The sequence below is a fragment of the Drosophila albomicans genome, chromosome 2R (genome assembly GCF_009650485.2).
Source record: "Drosophila albomicans strain 15112-1751.03 chromosome 2R, ASM965048v2, whole genome shotgun sequence".
In the NCBI taxonomy this organism is placed as follows: domain Eukaryota; kingdom Metazoa; phylum Arthropoda; class Insecta; order Diptera; family Drosophilidae; genus Drosophila; species Drosophila albomicans.
The window spans coordinates 34413494-34437984 of record NC_047631.2 but is presented as its reverse complement, the minus strand read 5'-3'; the positions used below and the strand labels follow the sequence as shown (position 1 = coordinate 34437984).

At 40.5% G+C, this 24491-nt stretch overlaps 1 protein-coding gene across 3 annotated transcripts in view; it reads left to right on the top strand.

Annotated features, from left to right (window-relative positions):
- The window catches only part of LOC117573423 (ETS-like protein pointed), a 60332-nt gene that overhangs the window by 32462 nt on the left and 3379 nt on the right, over positions 1–24491 (top strand). Inside the window, exons 1-4 of one of the 3 annotated variants that reach the window (XM_034256633.2) lie at positions 2884–3625; positions 3745–3861; positions 4164–4367; positions 6016–6276. In XM_034256633.2, coding sequence (XP_034112524.1) covers positions 3403–3625; positions 3745–3861; positions 4164–4367; positions 6016–6276 — 805 coding nt within the window. In that variant the 5' untranslated portion in view covers positions 2884–3402. Of the gene's footprint in view, positions 1–2883; positions 3626–3744; positions 3862–4163; positions 4368–6015; positions 6277–22382; positions 24165–24491 lie in introns of those variants that run through there. The other 2 variants (XM_034256632.1, XM_052008184.1) reach the window with 2 other exon arrangements.

Genomic DNA, 24491 nt, shown 5'->3' with positions numbered 1-24491 from the left:
CGGTATATTAATTTTAAGAAATTTAATAGGAAAATTGTTGTAAATCAACTAAATTATTAATACTTAAATTATACTAAATTCTAAATTCATGGTGTATTTTAAATGCAGTACTATGTTAATATACCAATTATAGACTTTGGTATATTTTTGCGGTATATTCATTTTCATTCACTTCATTTCATTTTCTTCACTTTCTTACTTGTTTTTCTGAATTTTGAGATGTTGATATTTATATAGACTTTTATTATACAGAACTTGAATTAATTATTGTATGAAATACAGAGCGCATTTTGAAAGAAAGACTAAATATTGGTATTAAATACATACTAAATATTTGGTATACCAAATTCAGAACTGAGAAGTATTGCTTTCATTAATTTCTCATCACACAAGCCATTTCTAGCTGCACTCTTTATAGTGTTGACTATAAGATTCGATTCGGAAATATTAAAATTGTTCCATGACTTATCTCACAAGTAATTTATCAAATCATATACACCATAATTACAAAGTCCATTCCACAATAACTATTATTACAATTAAGCTTCACAAATATTAAAATCTCCCTACAACATTTAAGCTTAGCAAATTAGTTACCCCTATACAATATTAGTAGATCACCTTTAAATCAGGAAACTACACTATAAAATAAGATCGTAGAAGATTTAAATAATATCGTTCGTAATTCCGCAACGCGATCATTTTTCATTCCATTGAATGATATGCATTAGTTCAGCTCGAAATTGAGTCTGCAAACCTAAGCAACGACTTGATTGACCTAGTTCAGCGTGAAGAGCAAAGAGCAAACAATGAACACCTCATGAGTGACCGCATCAACAGAATGTGTTGCATGCAACACAGCCACCAAAGAAGGTCCCCGAAGTATCCATGAAGTTGGAATGGAGTCTAGGCATTAACACCCAAGTTCGTTTTCTTCTCTTCTGTCTTCTGTCTGTTGTCTGCTGTGTTGTGTGTGGCCCAACGGAACTCCATCAAGAGTTTTGTTCAGGGCTCATAATGAATTTCAGACACGCACAGACGTTTTGTAATTTCAAGTTGTAACTACTGCGTTTTAAAGAGCTTTTCCCTTATGGCCAGCAACAACAACAACAACAATAGCAACAGCAATTCATAGTGCAGACATGCAAAGAAATGTATGTATGAATGTGAAATATGTGGCAAAGTATCTGGCAGATACATTGCTGTATCTACAACTCTTTGCAAGCGAGAATCTAGTCAGCGCGCTTGTCGCCAATTATATGCGGTTTTGTGATAATGAGCAAATGATCTCAGTCCCTCGCTCGTCTCGCGTCCCGCGTCTCCTCACGTAATTTCGATTCATTCATAGACTCAAAACGCGACGCCGCCGCCGCCGTCGTCGTCGTCGTGTTTCATTCATAAATTTACCTGGTCGCGTAGTCATAATAGCTCTATCTTCTGGCCTTTTGCCTTGCTTGCCGTTTTTTTTTCTTTCTTTCTTTTCTCCTACAAACACACACACACACACACACTCATGTGTATAATTTCGTCTTGGCTGCTTTATCACATTCTCATATATTATTTACCACGGGCCTCTGCTTCTGCCTCTGCCTTCGTCTTTGCTTCGATTGCGATACGAATACGCGGCGCAGCGAACGGAAGCAGCGGAAGCGTCGACGCCGACGGCGACAGCGACGTCGTAGTCGATCATTGTTGTTGTTGTTCGTTGTTGGTTGCTGCATGTATTTTTGACGCAAAGAAAACGAGCCGACAACGTCTCCTTCTGCCTCTGTCTTCTTCTTGCCTTGTTGTCTTGCTGTCTCATTGTCTGCTGTTGCCTGCTATGTGGAGTTCGAAAAGAGAATGCGCGTGTAAGGCAACATAAGAAATTCATTCATAAATTCGATGCCATCGTTGCTGCTGTTGTTGTCTGCCTGCAGCAGGAGCCCCACACACGAGAATGCATGTGTGTGAGGAAACATGAGTAGTTTCGCCATATGTGAGCTATGAGAACTACATTCACACACACATAAACTTACTCTTCTTACTTTGTAGTTGTTGGACACTTGATCTCGATTGTCCAACTTGTTACAGTTGCAAAGTTAGTGTAAGAGAGCGAGAGAGGGCGAGCTTTTGTGAACTTGGCGTTGACTTTTGGGCACCTGTTACACCCTGTGCGGCGCCCTATGTGCCCTGTGCTGCGCTGTGTGTCACCTGTTGCCGCTGTGTGTGCCTGTGTTTTATTTGCTATTTGCTTTGGCTTTCATTTCGTGCGTTGCTGTTTTTTTTCTTTTTGTATTTTTTGTTTTTTTTTTGTGGCTCGTCTCGTTGCTCAGTGCTAAACAAACAGCTTGTTGTTGTGTTGTTTTACTAGGTGTAGCTGTTGCTCTGCATTGCTCTTGTTGTTGTTTTTATTGTCGGCACGATGTGATGGCCGTTTCCGTCCACACACACTCACATGCAAACACGCACACACTCACTTGGTTGCTCAAACAGTTTCGTTTGTGAATGAATTCCATTTCGTTTCGCTTGCTCGCTCTGAGATTTTGTATGCCGACTATTCCAATTCCACTTGTTGCACACTGCGCTCTCATGCTCCCACTCTCTCGTTCTCTTCCTCTCTCGGTGTTTTCGTGTTTGTTGGTGTTGGTGTTTCGGCGCGTTCTCTAGCTCGTTTCTTCTCATTGTTTAGGATACCCAGCGGACGAGGCGATCGTTTCGTTTCAGTTTGGCTTCACAAATCCAGCAATCCAATAGATACACAGCGAGACACTGAGAACGAAGTGAACCGAACCAAAAATCATTTTCAGTTTTGTTTTTTTGTTGTGCATTGTGCAACGTGAAATTCACTTAAATAAATTTAAATAAATCTTATCGCGCGTTCGTCCGTCGACTGTGTGCTTACGTTTCCATACGTTGTTGTTCTATACCGGGATACAGATACAGATACAATTGTGTCTAAATACATATTTGTGTATCTTTCTTTGTGTGTTGTGTGAATAAAGAAGAGATAGCCAATTGTTTAGTGATAGAGCCACGCGTCTTGCCCATGGTTAATAACAACAACAAACAGTGCGAGTGATGACTAAATTGCCCAGAAGTTACAACCCCCTGCATATTGTAACTTTGCGATACATTTGTATCTGCTGGCAGTATTAAAGAGCGTGTCGTTAACGCCAAAGGGTCGCGACTTTCACTGACATTTCGGGTTAAATTTGTTGACGCTTTGATTTTCACGCCAATAAATTGAAGGCAATTGACTGTGAATCGGCCCCCTTCGAAAGAGAAAGAGTCTTGTGAGTGTTTTGTGTGTGAGTGAATGTTCCACAATTGCTTTGACATTTGACACCCAAGCAACAAAGAGGCGAAGTAACATTTTCATTGGCCAGCTGAGCTACGCCTTCTACAGCGAACTGCAAAATTATGACAAATGAATGGATCGATTGGAGTGATTGCCGCATGTTGCCGCCTCTACGCTCCGCCAACTACAACAACAACAGCAACAGCAATAGTATTAGCAGCAGTATCAATAGCCAGCAGCAAACGTATCTGGGCAATAATTACAATTATCAGTGTCTAACGAGCAAATTTCACTTAAAAGCTCACAAATTGCAGCAGCTGCACACGAGTCACAACAAGCTGCGAGGTAACTTGCAGATACTTTTCTTCTCTATATATCATAGATACTAGATACTCGATACTCGTGGTAGTAACGTGCAATTAATCAATGATATCTTTCTGCGTTCTTCTTGGTTTATTACACAGATGTGCCCACAGCATTGCCACCGCTTACGCCAGGCACCAATCGCAAGGTGAACGAGGTCTTGAAGGCCTCCTTTGCCTCCTGGGAGAAGGAGGTGCAGAACTGCAATATAACCAAAGGTAATTATAACTTCACAATATCAATATCAATATCACATACAGAGTTCCCATGCACTTGTCTAAATTTCAATTGCAACGCCAATAAAATAATAATCATTTATACGAAGAAAGACGTGATCATAAATGAATATTAATCGCTTCCCACAGCAATAGACTTCCAAGTGAGAATTTGGTTTGCGTCGCTCCCACGCACAACAACAACAACACAAACAACAATTAATTAAACAACCAATGAACGTGGCATTAGAAATTGTTATTAATTTCATTTGCATTTCTGTTTCTATTTCCATTCTCCTATGTAGATCCCCGCGAGTGGACAGAGGAACATGTCATCTATTGGCTCAACTGGGCCAAGAATGAGTTCTCGCTGATCACCATGGACCTGGGTCCCTTCTGCAAGATGACGGGCCGTGAAATGGTCGAGCTGGGCAAGGAGAAGTTCCTCGCCATCACGCCGCCCTTCACAGGCGATATTCTGTGGGAGCACTTGGACATACTACAGAAAGGTAAGCAGAACCCCTTTAGCACCAGGCACGTGACTCGCATAGACCTGAGAGTCGAAAGAGTCACGAGAGTCAGTCAGTCAGTCAGTCAATCCGTTGGCGCCAGCTTCGACATTAAATCAGTCGAGTAGTAATAATTTCGATTCGTTTTATTATCTATGAATCGCATCGAACGAGTGATGTCTATATTTATGTGATATCGATGGCCTGGGAAAAAATACTCTGCGCCTTTTTAATACTCGTTATTCATAAAGTAGAAGGAAATTATAATGTTGTGTTAACAGAGAATATAGAAGAAGACATATCCGACCTCAGTGGTTGACAATCTGGTATATTTTGCACACTATGGTATATTTTGAGTGAAGTAGTAGAAGAGAATTATAATTTTGTGTTAACTTGAAATATATATGTAGCAGGCAGAAGGAGGCCATTGATTAACAATCTGGTATATTTTGTATACTATGGTATATTTTCAGTGTAATAGTATATCGTTATATACGCCAATTTGATATATTTCATTAAGTAGAAGTTTGCGTTAACAAGAAATTTTTATGTAGCAAGCAGAAGGAGGCCATTGATTAACAATCTGGTATATTTTGTATACTATGGTATATTTTGAAAGTAGTAGTATGGCGTTATACATTTGAATTTGCTATGTTTCATAAAGTAAAAGAGAATTAAAGGACGTCTACGAAAGTATTGATTAACAATCTGGTATATTTTGTATACTATGGTATATTTTGAAAGTAGTAGTATATCGTTATACATGTGAATTTGTTATGTTTCATAAAGTAAAAGAGAATTATAAGACGTCTACAAAAGCAATCTAATATATTTTGTAAGCTATGAGTATAGAAGTATACCGTTATATATGCGAATTTGCTATATTTGAACGATAAAACAGCTTTTGCAATGTTTTGCTTTTATTAAAAGTGCATAGCGGATATCTCAAAGTCTAACACACGAGAGTACAGCTATCTACTTGTGTATTAGTCTATTCATTCTGTCAGCATTTTTACTATCCGAATATAGCAAACGCGTTTAAGTAGATTCTAATTAACAATCTGGTATATTTTGAGCGTAGTATATACCAAACTTTTGCCAAATATAGCAAACGCCTTTAAGTAGATTCTAATTAACAATCTGGTATATTTTGAGTGTAGTAGTATATCGTTGTATAAGGAATTCGCAATGTTCTGGTTTTATTAAAAATGCATAGCGGATATCTGAAAGTTGTGTATTAGTCTATTATCAGCATTGTTACTATCAAAAATTGTTGCCGAATATAGCAAACGCCTTTAAGTAGATTCTAATTCTGTTTTCAACCCAATAAACTCGAGCAAAATGAACCTGCTTATCAGCAGCGGAAGTCCAAGGAACGCTAACGAAATCAAGCTGCCAGGTAACCCGTTTAAGCGAGGGGGGGGGAGTGCGATTCCGTTATTCGCCAGCGAGTTCTTGCCCACTTCCTGTCCGGTCTGTGTCTGTGTCCAAGTCCGGTTGGGTCGCAACAAATTGAAATTTGATTTGACTGCGAACGAAAAAGTGTAACATTTTGTTAACAATTTATTGAGTTTAAAAAGCTTTTAGTTTGGTTAATGTTATACCAAAATAAATAAATTGAATTTCCTTCCCGTTTGCCTTGTGACAGAGTGCGAGAAACCAAATGAGGATATTGTGCATGGGAATTCCTTTGAATCGGCCACCACCGCCTCGGTCTGTGGATCAGACCATCAGGTGGCCAATTACGCCACAACAACAACAACAGCAGCAACGCCAGCCACGACGCCCACGTCCAACAATAACAACAACAATAACGAAAGTATTGCGAGTCGCCTGGCCATGGATTATGTGACATCGACAACGTCGAGCAGTGATAAGAGCAACAGCTTCCATCCCTCAGCGCACACAGGTAAGCGAACATTCAAAAGTATCTATTGTCGAGTATCTTGTAGATACAATTGCTAATTGATGTTAAATCAATGATAAGTGATATGAAGTCATTAAGCCATCACACGATGTTTATGCCAGACTAGATTGAGATCTAGATTGAGATAAATTTTGTTGTGTTTTTAACATATGTTTAGTGCATCCGGCGAACAACAATAATTCGCGTCGGAAGCCAATCAAATTCACCTACGATTTCAATTTGAATTCCGATTCTGATCACGATCTATGGCTGCCCCCCATCCCCAAAAGGGGAATGCTGATCCAGATCTCATTATTAATTGCCAAATGGATGCGGAATGCAATCCGCATTGAGCTCTCTGTGTGTCTGTGTGTTTTGAATTGCCTTTTAATTTATTTATGTGGAATTGAAATTGAAACGGAAATTAAATTTTAAAACAAATAGTCTTGCCTGGCGCCAACGTAGGCGACGACGACGGCAACGGCGACGTCGACAGCATATCTAAATATCTATTTAAATTGTTTACATATTAGGCATACAGCATTGCGATGTCGAAGTCGTTTTCAACGGGATCATCGCTGCACAGCTTGAGATACATTTATTTAATGCTGTGTCGCCCCGTACAAATTGGAGCGACAGCGTCGCATCATTAATGCATTGTATCTGTATCTTTTGCATCTCTTCTCTTCTCCCCCTCTATTCAACATTCTTCCCTCCCTCCCTCCGCTAGCAGTGTTAACATGATGTAGCATGCGCCACAATTTTTATTATTAATCGACGAGCTGCCCACAACAAGAAAAAACACAGTTATAGTTAGGCCTAGAGCTCAGCTCAGCTTCAGTCTGAAGCTGCTGCCGTTGAATTTTTAATAAATTAATTGAATTTATGGTCTTTGACACATTATGGCCATAAATGTTATGAACATTTCCATACGCAGCCAGAGCCACAAAGCCACAAGTGTGCGCTACTAATGAAACAATCAACCAATTTGACGACAGCCGAATTTTCAAGTCCTTAACTAAGATTACAAAACGAACGCTGAATACACTAACTTCCCTACGAGATGCTTCTCTTTTCAAAGGAACTATTAAGACAAGAAAAAGTCATCATAGCAACTCGATAAGAAATGGATTTGCTCTTTTAATAAGATAGTTTCTTAGAAAACGAAAAGAAAAAGTCTTATATTTTAGGAACTATCTTATTAAAAGAATAAATCCATTAAGATAGTAGTAAGTTAGTTCTTTTAAAAAGAAATCTTTTTATATAACAAATAGTAATCGATTTTTATGGATTTACAATGATTTGCTATATTTTAAAAAAGTATGCTGATTACTTATAAATTATTTACTTGCCACTTGAAGCTACTTCAAATAGCATTATCAATTTGATGCCATATGTCCGTGTTTAATAAAGTTATATTATAAAAGTCAAAGTCAGAAACTCTGTGTCGCAGCTGAGTAACTCTCTAGGGACTTGAGCTCAGCACACACGCAAATCCAAACTAAAATCTACATTAATTCTTAATCATAAGTTGTCGTCAGAGCGCAGTCTTTAAATGGTTCTTTTAGTCTCCCTGTCTTTCGCTGTCTCTTTCTCTCGTTTCACTCCCTCCCTCTCTCTCTCTCTCTATCTTGCTCTCTTCAATTTGATTCAATAATTTCTAAATGAACGTGGCCCCTGCTTGTTGCTTGTGCCTTTGGCTTTGCCTTTGCCTTGTGTTTTGTCATCTCGTGGATCGTCTGTTGCCCCCTAATCCCACTCCTCCCTCCCTCTCCTTCTCTCTCGCTACTGCTGCTGATCCGTTGTCCAACTGCCCGCATACAAATGATGTGTGTGCAACTCGGTTTGTCATCGTGGTGTGTTTGTGTTGTGGCTGTTGCTGTTGCTGTTCCCCTCCTGCTGAGTTTTGTAGGTTGTTTGCTTAATTCGTTTCGATTGTCTTTTTGTCAGTCATTAATTTGCCGCATTTACATATTATTGATGTTGCCCTCTTCTCTTCTCGCTCACATTTGCATACATGAGTTTATGAAGCTTTCTGAGTATGTGTGAAAACTGTAGAGCCACAAACTTCAACTTAGCTTCAGGATTAGTTCACAGCAATGCGTGACTAGTTGAACTCTAAAAGTATCTCAAGTTAATAGTGTCCTTAAGTGCAGAGGCAATTATGCAAATGAAGAATCGATAGAGCGAGGGGTTAAAGTGCGTTAAAGTCTCGATATTTATTCGATCCAGGTGTTCGCTTGACTTGCTGAGAATCTTCTTTTACACAGTTACACTGTTCATGAAAAGTACTACAAATTATGATTAATTGTGCTCATTAAAATTGAGTTTATGGCTTGCAAAAGAATCGACTACAAGAAACAGTGTCATGAACGCTCGGCTACCAACTTGAATTTGTTTTATGGCCTTTTGCGCTCTTTTGCTGTGTATTCTTTTGTGAAGTTTGCTTTTAATTTCGACTCAAGCCCCTCTTCAGCAGCAGCAGCGGAGGGGCAAATTACAAACACCTACAACACGGACTCAGCGAAGCGCAAAAAGCGTTAAAAATGCTTTGGGTTTCGTCATCGCAGCGAGACTATATCATATTGTATCTGATAGATACAATATAATCCACAGTTAGAGCAGCGAGTGATTTACAGCAACGCATTTGTTAAGGTGTCAGATGAATATACTTTGAATATATATTTGAAGTTCTGCTTGGCTTCTTCACTTTCATTAGAATTTCTTTAAAATTTGAATTTACTTTTTGGCTTTTCATGGCTTTCCTTGCCCACTTTCAATCAATTTTCGCAGCTAACGCTTACTCATCATATTCACAGATACAATAACTCACAGATACCTCACATATGATGAGCTCTTCTCTACGTACTTATGTGTGTGTGTGTGTGGACAGCCAGGGTCTTTGGGTGTTGCGGTTGAGAGCGCATCTAGGCTAGTGTATCTTAGATATTTGCACGCAAAATTGTTTTTATTAGCGCTCACCGTTCATTGTTCTCTCAGATACAATGCGATGCGATGCGATGTGCTGTGACTTGACTTGAAATCTGCTCAGATTTATACTGCCACAACTTTTCGGGCTTAATTAGAGACCCTAGAAGAAAGGCCATCAAGCAACCAAATGGCTTCGGCTGAAGTTAAAGCTAAAGCTGAAGCCATTGTTGAATGTGGATTTAAATTTGCGAAAAATTTGTTCTATTTTCAGTTCTGCTTTTATTTCACCAGATTTGTAGGTTTAGTTTAGTTTTTATTGTTGTTGCTGCTGCTGTTGTTGTTGTTGTTTTTTATATTTCTACACAATAAAATGCCTGAGGCGTGAAATGTTTGTCCAAGCTTGAAGAGTTGCCATTGTGCTGCCGTTGTGTGTGGCTGTTGTTGATTCATGTTCATCATCGTCGTCGTCGTCGTCGTCGACGTCGGCAACAACATGAACATCATGCTGATGTCGGCATATAACCTCAGCCCAGCCCGCCAACCGATCAGACAGACAGAGACTCAGACTGAGGCAAAGCCTGGTGAGTGCTTCACTCGCTTTTCAGATCGCTTGGCCGTTGCAAGTTGCGTTGCGTCTTTGCGTTGCTCTCGTGCCGCACGGCGTCGCACGGCGCGTAGGTTGTTGCCTCACAAAATGACACATTTAATGCATATTTGACTTGTAGATACATCTGACTGCACATGCAGACGCCCCTCCGCCACCTCCCCCACACCTCTGGCTTCCTCTTTTTCAATCTCCACCTTCAACTCTTTTTTTTTTTTAGTACGAGACAAACGCCTCGGGGTCAGAGTCAGAACTAACGCCGTTGATCGCCGTTCGTTGATCGCCACATTGCGTGTCACATTCATGAGTGTGTGAGTGTTAGTGTGAGTGCGAGTGCCTTGCAGTGAATGAATAGTGCGAATACAGCCACAAGTATCCATAAGTGTACTCGCTGTTGTCGCATTTGTGGCCTCTTGAGTGTGTGCCAAGCGTTTTAGTTTAGTTACACTTTGTTGATTTTGAAAGTGACATTGGAATTCTTCGCCTGCTTCTTCTTCTTCATCGCTGTCTTTGACATGCGACAAATCAACTCGAATACCCTTTGAGTGTGTGTCCGACAGAATTGTGAGTCCCAAAGATAGTTTCACTACTTTTATGGATGTAGTAGAAGTTGCGATATTCTGATATTTCAACGAAAGTATCTTTTCAAATATAAACAGTATTAAAAAATACCAAATGCTAATCAAATATGCATACTGCAGTCTATTTTTAACTATTGCTATGTATAGAATTTCAGTTGTAGTATATTTCTTTAAGATGTCAGTATTCAAAATTACCAAATTTTGATCAACTTTTTCGTTGTTTTAGTATTTGAATTGTAGTATATTCTTAGTATTAAAAAATACTATATTTTGATCAAAGATTCATTCGGAAGAATTGTTTTAGTATTTGAATTCAAGTATATATTAGCATTGAAGAACTCAGTATTTGAAAATACCAAATTTTAATCAACTTTTTCGTTGTTTCAGTATTTAAATTGTAGTATATTCCCAGTATTAAAAAATACTATATTTTAATCAAAGATTCATTCCGAAGAATTGTTTTAATGTTTGAATTTAAGTATATATTAGAACTGAAGAACTCAGTATTAGAAAATACCAAATTCTAATCAACTTTTTCGTTGTTTTAGTAATTGAATTGTAGTATATTCTCAGTATTGAAAAATACTATATTTTAATCAAAGATTCATTCCAAAGAATTGTTTTAGTATTTGAATTTAAGTGTATATTAGAATTGAAGAACTCATTATTTAAAAATACCAAATTCTAATGAAAGATACATTCTGATGAATGACAGAATCAAAACTTAATTCGATACTTTTGCGTTGTTTTAGTATTGGAAGAACTCATTAGAATTTTGTTCCTAGAAAACCCTCTGCTGAAAAATGTTGTTTCGCTCTGATTTGTGACTTAAGACGCAGTATTAATCGGCACCGTATCCGGATTCCTCATTGACTTGATTAGCATACAATGTAAGTTGAGGCAGTTGTAAAATGGATAGTTTAAGATCTCGAGCAGCCAATATTAATTACGCTAAATTCAGCCATTAACGCAAGAGACTTTTGCACCTCCCACAAATTATGTGGCAACGGAGCAGAACAGAGATCGAGTGAGGTGGAGGTGGAGGTGGAGGAGGAGGAAGAGGGAGTTGGGTGGTCTCTTCTCTTCAAACCACGCACCAAGACCGTTTCGAGAGAGTTACAGAACATAAAGCGCCGCCAGTCATAACAACTAAGACTAAAAATTATGTTGATTGCAAATTTGTTAAGGTCATAAAATTAAATTTCATTTTTAATTTTAACGCCATTGTTTTAGCCGCGAGAAGAGTCGAGAGAAGAAGCATATTATTATGGCATTTAGCGGAATTTAATGCGCCAGAAACGAACAGCAGAAGTTGCTCTTAGTGGAGTAGAAGAAGTTGGGGGAGTGGGAGTGGAGTGGAGTGGGAGTTGGCATAGCATATTAATCATTCGTTCATTCGAGGCGGCAACAATGGTTAGAAGAACTTGGTCGAGAGGCCTTCGCGTTGGCAGCCAGAAAACAGAACTCAAATCACATTGCCAGCTAATTAACATAGAGTTGGAGTCGGACTCGAACTCGGACTCGGACTTTTAAATAGCAGTTGGAATTGTTCTACGCGCCTGCGCGCTTCGTTGGTCAGCAGTGGTTGCAAGTTGTTGTTGTTGCTGGTTGTTGGTTGCTGGTTGCAGGGGTAGCTTCAACTTCAGTAGCTGTTGCTGCTTCGGCGCAGAGCTGTGAAAATCCAAGTGAACGGTTCGGTTTAATGGCATTTGCTGTACGATATACTCGTATGCTGTGTATTTTTGTTTAGCATGGTTCAAAAGCCGCACAACCTAGAATTTCGATAGAGAGGGGGAGTTGCAAGTTGTGCGCTGTGGTTTCCCTTTTTTATTTTTCCACTTTTCTGCTGTGGTTGCTGCTGTTGCTACCATCGTCAGTCGTCAGTTGTACATTGTTGCTGTGCATTTCGCTTAATTTATTACCATATTCAGCTGAATCTGACGCGCGCCAACGGCAACACCAGCAACTGGCGATGGCATTGGATCTGCTGCAGATATTCTACCTCTTACCCCATCCCCCTTTTCCCACTCCTCCTGTCATAGGTAAAATTCAAATGGGTTTTCTGAGAGTGCGAGAGTGAATATTCGAATATTTTTCGTATAGCCATTGTTGCCATCAACGACAACAACGACGACGACGACGTCTCCTCGAACTGCTTTTTTTGTGTTGCTGTTTAGCTGTTGCTGTTGTGCTCGTTTTATTTCGTTACGTACGTAGATGTAAATTTACGCCATAGAAAAGCGTTACGGTCGAGTTAATTTAAAACAAAGAACATTCAAAAGAACAACATCAACAGCAAACTGTGAGTTGGACCTTTTGTTGTTGTTGTTGCTGTTTCTGTTCGACTCGGGGGGAAAAAAATTAAACATTAAATTGTATAATGCGAAAGCCGCTAATAGCAACAACAGCAACAGCAACAATAAAAGCGACAGAGCCAAAGGCAATGAACGAAACGCAGAGACAGAGAGAGAGAGAGAGACGAATTGCATTGGATCGTGAATACGAATACATTCATTTATAGTTGGAGGTTCATATGTAACTACGAGCTGCAGCTCTAGAATCTAGATGAATAGATAAACATACAACTATTCGCAATACATTCATTGCGATGTGTTGTGAACTGCCCTGAACTCGGCTTGGCTTTAAAATAAATAAATTACATAACTGTAAAAGAGGTGTTAAGAGAAGTATGAATTGCACTTTCAACTTACCAATTACCATAGAAATTATTCAACTTTAATTTTGTTTAAATACCTTTATTAAACGTAAGCTTCAATTACTTTAAATAGCTGTTAATTACAATATGAATTTTAACTTTTTCTAACTAGTATTTCCCTTGAAAGTTACTTAATTCAAAAGCTGTCAGTTGTGGTTGAAATTAAAGGTGGATACTATCGATAGTGATATCAATTATCGACGTTTATTTTAAATTCGATACATTATTACACATATTTATTTTTCTTATATTTGCTTTTGCTTAATTGCTGACGATTTTACTCAGAATTTTAACTTTTTTCTAACTAGTATTTCCCTTGAAAGTTGCTCAATTCACAAGGAGCTGTCAGTTGTGGTTTAAATTAGAGGTGGATACTATCGATAGTGCCGATAGTGCCATCGATTATCGACGTTTATTTTAAATTCGATACGTTATTGCACATATTTATTTTTCTTATATTTGTTTTTGATTAATTGCTGTCGATTTTACACAGAACAATGTGAGATGACAGCTATCGTTAGTATCTGCTGCTGTCGATTGTGACTCGATAGTGCCATCGATTGTTCTCCATCTCTAGTTTAAATATGTTTATTGATGTTTGATTTTTTTTATACCTACATATGTCTTCGACATTTGGCATTGCAAAAACGTATCAGATTCGTGCATGGGGGCAGCTTTGGCAATTAATTTGCAATCAACTTTCAAAACTTTAAAAGCAACAACTCCACTTTATGCATCATTAAGAATTAGGCAAACAAAAAAAGACAAACGACAAAATGGAGAAATAGACAAAACACACAACGAACAGATGTTCGAGTTGTTGTTGTTGTTGCTGTTGTTGTTGGCCAAGTTGTACGCCAATTTATAATTATTAACTCTGGCAAGCGAACAAATAAATAAAATCAAATTATGTTCGTGTGTTTAGTGGGGGGAAATCTTAGAGCAGAGATCGAGGCGGGAGCTGTGGCCCCCTAAAGAACTACGCGAACATCCGCTGTTCGTTGTCCGCTGGCAACTTCGATGAATGGGGCACCCAAAAGCCGGTTCGAAAAGCTGCCCGATTGAATGGGTGAGTGAATGAAACGAAATGAAGTGAATGAATGGAAATGAATGAACTGTAACTTGTTTTAGATTCGCGCTTAACTAAACAAACGGACAATCTGCCTAGACTCCAACTCGACTTCGACTCCACTTCAACTCGACTCCCAACTCTGACTTCAACTCTCGCTGTCTCTGTCTTTTAAAGTCTTGCTATCTCTGTCCTTCCTCATGTGTGTGCTTCGTGTAATTTGGTTTACCTCTTTTTTTTAATTTATATGTTTTTTTTTGTTGCTTCTGCTGCTGCCTCAAAAGAGTTCACATGAAAGAGACGGCAACGGCGACAAAATGTTGACCGGATGTGAGGCTGCGCTTTTTTTCTGCCGTTGCTCCTGTATACACACATGAGTGTGTGTGCGTCTGTGTGTGTGTATCTGTGTGCCAATAATTACATTATTAATGCGAATTTCAACTCAGATACTAAAGTATATTTTGCCTGCTTTAGTTTTGCATCAAATTTAATATAAAGTATTTTTGAGTTACAACTTTTTTGGCATTCTTCGTTTTCGATTTTCACTTTTTAAGCCACAATTTCCGGAGAGGAGAGAAATATCCGTTAGAAGTGTGTACAGTGAGTGCGAGCAGTCTTCACTCAGTCTTGGCAATTTCCTTGCATATTTCCGCTGTTACAGTTTTCATCAGCCCCTTTTGGCTTTTCACCCACACCCGAGTGCAAATGCATTTTCGTTTTCATTTTTGTTTTTGTTTATTTTCGCAATTTTCATTAACGCAATTTTCGCGTTGTGGCCGCCAGCTAATTGAATTGTGCGAGAATCGAATTATGCGCCAGATAGACACAAATCTTAAAGATACAAATGTATCTCATACTCTCCGAGTTTAAAGTGAAATTCTAATTAATATGCTCGTATTTCACAAGCTGATAGCTGATAACAAGAGAGCTACCCTTGGGAACTGAAACCAAAGCCAGCATTGAAATGCCGACACTTGTCACTCCAACAGACAAATAACAAAATTATATAGAAATGAGGGAAATGCAACAAATAAGCCAGTAGGGAAATACTCGTAGATGCAAGAGCAAGTGCAGCTAAGGTTTTGCTGAGGGTGGTTCAACTGTTCAACTGCTGATGGCTATCAATGGGAATTCAGAAACAACCACCAGCTAAGAAGGACCTGCATCGGCATGTCCTGCAAGCACACAGACACAAACTCGCAATTTGTAGGACCGTCATTTAAGCCATGTTTATAATTTGTCGTTGTCAGTCGCTACGGGCCAAAACAACCCGAGCACCTGAGTTGACTTCGAGTTGGAGTTTGGGCTCTGGACAACGTGGGAAAATTCTCATTCCGAACTGAGAACTGAGAACAGTGAAGGAGAGAAAAAAAAGCTAATGCAATTTGGGCTGCGGGTTTCTCGTAAATTCAGTGCAAAAGTTGCTCGCTTGATTTTTATCAGTTGCCTCAACGCCCTGTTTAATTTCTCTCTCCCTCTCTGTCTATCTTTCTCTTTCTCTCTCTCTCGCTTAATTTTCACATCGTTATGCGTATTGTTGCTGGCTGGCTTTGGCATCGTCTCATTTATTTGTCTACATTTCGTTTTTGTTTTTCTTTCTTTCCGCGCTCGCTTTGTTTTAAATGCGTCAAAGTGTAAATAAATTTGAATTTTCAGCTTGTTTTAGCTTTTAATTTTTCGTTCCCCCCCTCGAACTTCTCTCCACTTCTCTGTTCTGGCTTCGGCTTTTGCAATTTGGAGTCAGAGACTCGGCCTGCTTTGCTCTGCTCTGCTCTGCTTGGGCTTTGAGCCCAGCCCGCTTCTCCATTGACGACTCGTCGGCATTTTTGTCTTTTGATCTCTGCGCTTGCGCAGCTGATTTGTTGTTGTTGTTGTCTTTCTGTAAATGTTGTTGATGTTGTTTTCATATTGTTTCATTTGTTTGCTCGCCATGTTTCAACCTATTTGCCCAGACTCTGCTGCTCTCCGTCATTTGCCTAGATAACGCATCGAAGTTGACTTTACTCGTAGTTTCTCCCCTCTTTTGAGGTGTTCTCTGTTCTCTCCCACGCTGCAATGTTGTTCTTGGCCAGGACGAAACATTGGCGCGCAATGAGCTGGAACATGAGTCGCGCCTTTGCTTTTGCGTGAGCGGCATTTGTTGTGTAATTTATCAACATTCTAAGTAAATTGTACAAAAAAACTTTTGCTACCCCCACAGCTGGCGTGGGAAAAGGTTTCTCTCTCTCTCTCCCTCTCTCTCGGTCGGGGCTATTAAAAAGCCATTGCATAAATGCAATTAACGAGCTACAAAATGCAATTACTTAGGCCCACACAGCAGATGCATAGATACAACTAGAGAAACAGATACAGATACTTCTGAGTCTCGATCGCCAGATCAGTTTGCCAAAAAACTGAACCGAAAAGGACAATGAGGAAAGGAGAAGGTTTATTATTGGTCATTTCGTGCGAAAAGCGTGAAGAACAAGACGAACAAGGGGAGAGGGGAAGCAGAATGACAAATGAGCAAGGTTGTTGTGGGTCGCTCAAAGAACAACAAGAAGCCGCAGGATATCTCGGTGAATCACAAAGAAACAACAAGCAAATGAGAATACAACATCCGGTAATTTACTTCCTTTAGTTCCGTATCGAAGACCTTAAGAACATTCAGTTCAGTTCAGTTCAGTGCCTTTTGTGCTCAGATTTATGAATGAGCCACAAGTGTGCAGCAGACTTGAAGAGAGAGAGAGAAAAGAGAGAGTGAGTGAAGGACAATGCGACGGCGCAAGTGAATTAGGCAAGCCAAAGTGGCCAGGTAGGTAGCTGCTGAGTTTCTAATATCCCTACTTGGGTACTCTGTCCATATTCCTATATTCCCATATCCTCATATCGCCTGGCTGCATCTTGCGTGTGCAACAAAGTCGAGGCAGAGACAGAAACAGAGACAGAGGCGAGGGCAGCCTGCAGGTTTCTCACAGCGAGTTCACAACTCGGAACCAAAACTCGGAAATGTGTGGGCGATTGCGTGTGTGTGTGTGCTCGGGAGTGTGTGTGTGTGTGTGTGGCACACAATCTGGCCTCGAATAAAAAGCGCAAACTCAGCCAGCCACACACACAAAACACAACACAACACACAACTGTTGTCCCGATCGGAGTTTTTGAGCCTGGGGTCGGCGTCTTTCTCTTCTGCTCGCTGTTCTCTGTTCTCTCTCGCTCTCCACAGGGCACACATGTTGTCCGAATTTCGAGTTGTTGTTGCTGCTGCTGTCGCTTGTTGTTGTCGTAGTCATGGAGATAGTCGGACAGGTGCACAATTTGATGTTGCTGCCAGTTGCCGTTGCCGTTGCAGTTGCAGGGTTCGAGTTCATTCGTTTGTGCTTTGCCTTCACTTTATCGCTGATGTTGTTGCTGTTGTTGTTGTTGCTGACCGCATGCCACCTTCTGTGAACAGTGGGAAAAGCGGGCATTAAATGAGCCATTTAGCGAGTCACTCAAATATTCCAAAGCTGACCAACTGTCTGTCCTCACAACAGGAACAACGCAGCAACCAGAACCAGATCCATAAATTCCAGGCACAGCGCTGATTGCAGCTCGATTGATGTTTACTTCCTGCTTGATATGAAACTCGAAAGATGATCAATCAATAAGTATTTGCCATGCACTCAATGCAGGTCAAGATCAATGGCCGAGGTTGCAATTTCAATGTATCCTGTGGCAAGTGGCATGGCATTTGTGGTAAGATCAACAGCAGCATCAACAGCAGCAGCAGCGCATTTTAATCAAGATGCACAAGTACCTAGATCAATAATATGTTTATCCTCAGCTTCAGTCTCATTTATGGCCAGATCATTACACGCTGCTGCTGCTGCTGCCTCATCAGAGCTGAAGATCAATGCTGATGAGGAGGGAGGGGAGGCGACTCCTTTGCAAGTGCTGAACATGCGTTCGCTTCGCTTCTGTCTCTGTCTCTTTCTTGCTCTCTCTAGTATCAAAGTATCTGGTTTCATTTCCGCTCTAAATGCGCGCCAAGGAGCTGCCAAGATAATGCAACTCACACACTGAGTCGCAGTCGATTCTTATTGCTCCCCTTCCTCTGCTCTCTGCTTTCCCCCTCCCCTCTGCTCCTGTGCATTGTGTGTTTGTTGTTTACAAGTCTAACAATCAAAGCATATCTTTAGAGCTGCATCTGTTTATTTTGTTGTCAAAATGCAGGTACACAATCTTCAATCCAATTGCTCTATACTTACTATGAGTGAGTGAGTGTATTCACTGTATTCACATACTGCTAAATTGCGGACGCATCTTGGCCAGCTTCGTTTTACGTTTTACGTGGAAAATTGATATTTTTCTTTGCCACCGCGCTGCACGGAAGCAGAAAACAGGTGTGTGTGTGTGTGGGGTAGAGTCTCTCCCCCCCGTCTGCATCTCCATCTCTGCCCCCCTCTTTTGCACTCTGTAGTTATCTGGTGGGCTGCAGCTGTAATTATGATAGTATGCGTGTCAAAACAACTTCTTGAGACCGCATCGAGTCGAGTATTGCTGTGTTTATGATTTCCTTCCGTTTTGCAGACTAACAGTTTATTTATTTATTTATTTATTTGTGGCTTCTAACAGGTTCTCTCTCTCTCTCTCTCCCTCTCTCTCTCTGTGTGTCGCTTCGAGTGCATTCTACACACTTGTCTCTCGCTTTCGCGCTTTAGTTTGCTGCCTGTTGTTAATTTATATACACATCACGCTGCATTGACATCCGATTTACATTAGCGTTGCCTCCACACACACACACTTGAGCGAAAGAAAGAGAGCTACCGAAAGAGAGGGACAGAGCACGCGTGGCAGGCAGCGGAAGTGCTTAGCAAGAGCAGAGAAAAGAGACAAAGACCAACAAGAAGAAGTAGAAGAAGAAGTAAACCTTGATTTTGGCTGCACACGTGTGCTAAAGATCCAGCTTTAATTTGATATCAATTCGCCAGCGATTGAGCTCAAGTGTCAGCCTGCTCCTGGCTCCTGGCTGCTGCTCCTATTCTTCTCCTATTCTCTGCCGCCCTCGACAGCTGTGGCTCTTCCCCTCTCCTCCCTTCCCTTCCCTTTGGTAGGCGCTTCCTGCAACTCCCTGCAACCAGTTTTAGTTGTTCATCTTCTGTGCGTTCAAGAACGCGTTATTGCATTAAATTGTAATCCCTTTTGGCACCACATCGACATCGACAGAGAGGAGGAAGGAGCGAGAGGAGGTAAGGAGCGAGAGCATCTTTTGTTGTTTCGAGTTTCTTTTAATTGAAATTCAACAACGTCGCCAGCTCCTGGGCAACGCCTCTCTCTCAATCTTCAATCCTCAATCCTTTTGGCACACACCACTCAACCATTCATACATTCGGCACTCACTTGGTATTCATTTGCCTACTCGTAATTATTATGTTCGCCTCGGCGCGTTTTGTCAAATTTTCGATTGAAATTTGAACGTGTGCGTTTTGGGCAAGTAGTTTCAAGTTTTCTTTCCTCAACAGAGTTTGAATCGGAGTTTGATAGGATCCGCTTCCAATTCCTCCTCGATTGTGATTCCGATTGTGATTGGTGCTTCGCTGGTTCGCTTTAGTGTTTCGGTGGTTGATGATGTCTCCGTGTCTCCTCTTTAGTGCGCACGTGCTTCAACCGGAAATGGCCGTAAGCGAGGCGCATCAACCATCATCACCTCTCTCTCTCTCTCTTTCACTCTCTTACTCTCTCCCTCCTGTTGCTAGAGACACAGCTGTCATTGCCTCGTTCAGTTTTTTGTGTGTGTTGTTTCTCTTGTTTGTATTTTTTTGTGTATTTCCGCTTATGCTGCCATTGTTCTTGCCACTTTACGCAGCAAATCAAAATATCAAAAAATATCTGTGGATATTTTATGAATACTACCGAACACAAGTACAAGTTTTAGCCAGTTTTGGATAGGCGCGTGTGCTGCCGGAATTTGTAAGTGGCCAAAAAACAAAATAAATAAGACAGCTACAGTTGAGTGTGCTCGACTGTGAGATACTCGCTACCTATTTTGAATAAAATCGTTTTAAAATATACAAAATTAATAATCCGCAAAAATATAAAAAATATATGTATACCAAAAGTATATATTGGTATAGTAGTACATTTAAAATATACCATCTTAAAATACCACAAAAATACTAATAATATACCAACAGCTATAGTTGGTATATTAAAATAGCACTACATTCAAAATATTCCATTTTTAACTTTTAAGATATACCAAATTAATATATGGGAAAAATATACTAAAGGATATATTTGGTATATTGATACTACATATTTAAAATATACCATAGAGTGCAAAATATACCAGGCAGGAAGAGCTATAATACCATCTTAAAATGCCACACAAATTCTAAGAATATACCAACAGATATAGTTGGTATATTAGTATAGCACCACATTCAAAATATTCCATTTTAAACTTTTAAGATATGCCAAATTAATATATGGGAAAAGTATACTAAAGGCTATATTTGGTATATTCAAAATATACCATAGAGTGCAAAATATACCAGGCAGGAAGAACTATAATACCCTTCTACCCTATGAGTAGCGGGTATAACAAATAAGAATTTGAAGAGCCATCGAAGAGCAGCGAAGTATTCAGCGATCCTTTTGTGGTCAAGTTCCATTAAAGCCACCGCAAATGGCCAACAGCTGTTAACGTTTTTTTTTGTTTTTCACCATTTCAGCGTTTTCCACTGTTCATGCATTTTAAGCAACATAATTTGAAGTCGAATTATAATTTGTGGAAGCCGTTAAATTGGCAACTTTTCTGCTTTATCAGCAACTTTAACGCACAAGGTAAAAACTCTAGAGGAGCGTGAGAGAGAGAGAGGGGAGGGGGGGAATTACGAGTACCCACTCTATAATACTTGCCACAATTTTCCAGGAATTACTTGAGCTTTGAGGCCATTGCAGTTTTGTCGTCGCGTTTATCGTGCTTCATTTTTGCTGTTTTTTATCAGTTAAGCAGAATCAATAAGAAGAGTTATAAACTGATAACTGCAGCGATAAGCAATTGTTGCTCTCTCTCTTTCTCTCTCGCTAGAATGTTGCTAATCGTTGAACTATGTTGGGAGTTTTGGCATCATTGGAACGTGTTGTTTTGGCCACTGCGAGCTTCACTTTTCTGGAGTCGATTTTCTCATTTTGTCATTGGCTGTTGCCACAAATCGACCTACAACACGTTTCGCAACTTTTGGCCACCATTTTTATATTTTTTCGTGAACAACAACAATTATACAACACACAAAAATCTTAAAGATTCGCTGCCAAGTTGTTGTTGTTGTTTTTGTTGTCTTTGCCAATTATGGCAGCAACAAAAACACGTACGAAAGACGAAACGAAAAAAAATAATAATAATGAAAAATAGAAAACGCAGAAAAAGAAGGCAACTAATTTGGTATTGTGTTGAAGACTCGCCAGCAACTTGTTGGCAATGATCTCATGCAGCAGCAGCCACATCAAAAGCAGCAGCCAATCCCAACTTTGTTCAATTAAAAGTGTGTGTGTGTGTGTGTATCTATGAGATGCTTCTATCGACGAAATATGTTGGCGTTTCTTCGCTGATGAGTTGCTGCCCACACTCACACTCACACTCATATTCATACACTCACACTCACACTTATATTCATTCCAATACGAATGCTGCTGGCCAGTGGCAAGTGGCAAGTGGGCTGCTGATGGCCATTTTGATGATCTCGCGGGTCAAACTTCGATTCTCTCGATGTGTTGGCGTTGTTAATGATCTTTTTGGCTCCATTTTGGGGGCAACTAATTAGCAAAGTTGCCACAGAAAGAGAGAGAGAGAGATCAACAAGTGGAGCACAAATTATTATAAATACAAATTCAATGCTCGCATGCAGAGGACTTTAAATACTCTTACTTAACTCGCCATCTGTATCTGTATTCGTAGTTGTATCTGTATCTGTAGCTGTGTACAAGTACGCCTTCCTCTTGATTATTATTATTATTGCCAATGGCACATTAGTGCGACTCATGAGAGAGCGAGAGCGAGAGAGTGAGTGAGTGGCTCGTGTGGCCGAAGCGAAGCGAACACGAAGGCAGAGAGATACGAGCGCACACACTCGCTTAGCTGTAGATACACACGCACACACTGACAGCGACAACGACGTCGTGTAGATACGAAACACAGGCAACAACACGAGGCGCAACTTCAGGGCAACTTCAGTTCTTAAACGGATGTCGAAGGTAGAAGAGCTGCCGTCGCTCGCTCGCTTGTTCGCAATATATATTTGTTCGGATCACTTTTGATCACTCATACGCCACATTGTACCATCGAGCATAAGAAGAATTCTCAGCGGGGATTTAAGAAAACAACTAAATGAAAATCACACACAAAATGGTGCAGTGCAAATGCTGATAAACAACAACACAGAACGCAAAAGAAAAATAATATATACACAACTGTAAAATATGTACGATATGCGCATTAATTTATCAAGTTTCGTTTAATACGAATGTGAATGTGAATACGAATGTGAGTGCGAATGCGAGTGCGAGTGCAAAAGCATCTCAGAATTGCCTTCAATTATTTGCCATTAAATGCGAGCAATTGCCAGCAAGTGTTAAATTTTAATCTGAATTCAAAATGCGTCGGAATTCGTAAAGCGACAACAAGTGAACATAACATCAATAATCTGAAAATATTTGAGCAATCTGAGGAACAAGTGTGCGAATCATAAAGCAATTACCCGGAACGGAAGCCAAAATATTCTTGATAAATGTGAATATAGAATCGAGGGCTAAACACCCACATACTCGTAATACTAATATTTAAATATAGTGGTCGATTCAGATCTGTGCTGTGTGCTCTTAACTCAAGTATGAGAACCAATTCCATGTCCAGAAGCCACTCAATTGATTAGAACCCGCATTCGGAGACGTTTTGTTTTCTGTGTTCTGTGTTCGTGTAGTGCAAAAATTAAAATACTCATCGCAACTCTCAAAAGTGAAATCATTTTTAATACAACTGCAAGTACCACCAGCATAAAAACCGAACCGAACAACTCAGAGACTTATTGTCAATTGAGTTGAGTTGACAGTGTGGATCCCGCAGATTTGATTTGATTTGAATAGAGAATAGAGACCCGAAATACTTGCGGCTTACACGGATTATACGAAAAGTCAATGACGTGCACTTTTCACATTCAGTTTTTGACAATTGATCAATTGGAAAACGCGAAGAAATGCCGCCCTCTGCGTTCCTAGTCAATGCCACCATAATCAGTGCAGCCAACGCTTCAGATAATCACAGCGATAAGGCAACAACACCAATCGGAGCAACGGGAGCAGAGGGAACCACGGAGCAGCTTTTGTATAGGAATCTGCAGCATTATCCTGCCAGAAGCAACAACATCAACAACAATTGCCACACGGCACCCAACTACAACTATCCATCAAAGGAGTCCATCAGCAATATGGTGCTACAAAGCTACGACAACTACTCAAACTATCATCTGCCGCAGCAGACGGCGCATCTGCAGCATCAGCAACACGTCTTGCCAGCTTCGCAGCAGCAACAACAGCAGCAACATCTGCTGCAACACCAGCAACATCAACAACATCAGCATCAACACCAGCAACACCAGCAGCAGCAACAACATCACCAGCAACAACATCAGCATTACGTTTCCCCCACGCAACAGCAACAACAGCAGCAGCAACATCGACTGTCCGGCGGCAGCACGGGCAGCAACACGGCCTCCTCATCCTCCGGTTCGAGTTCGAGTGCATCGTCGAGTGGGTCAACGCAAAGCTTTGGCTTGGCTGGCGCCTTGGGCAGCTCGACGGCGGCGTCGCTCGGTCTGGGCTACTTTAATGACATGGCGCCCTTTGTGGGCGATTATTCGCCAACGTCAACAGCAACCACAGCGCATCACGCAGCAACCGCAGCAGCAGCAGCAGCGGCAGCCGCAGCTGGAAATTCGTATTACACCGACTCGGATATCAACTTCTTTAGTTCAGGTAATAATGGAGATGACAAATATTTGCGGACATCAAATGGAAATGGAAATGGAATTTTTAATTACAATTGAGAAGGTGTTCGAGTGTGAAAAGTAGCTCAAAGATGTGTGTGCGCACAACCCTCAGCGCATAATTAAATTGTAATTTCGTTTTCAAGTTTGTTTGTTTTGTTTGTGTGTTGCCCGCAAGCGAGCAAGCAACACGCAACAAGTTGAGCTGATGGGGGAGGCAAAATGGAAATGGAAAACGAGATTCAGATTTAGATACAACAAACTCAGATTGAGATGGTGATAAATGCCTCAACGCGTGGAATTACGAGATAGTCTC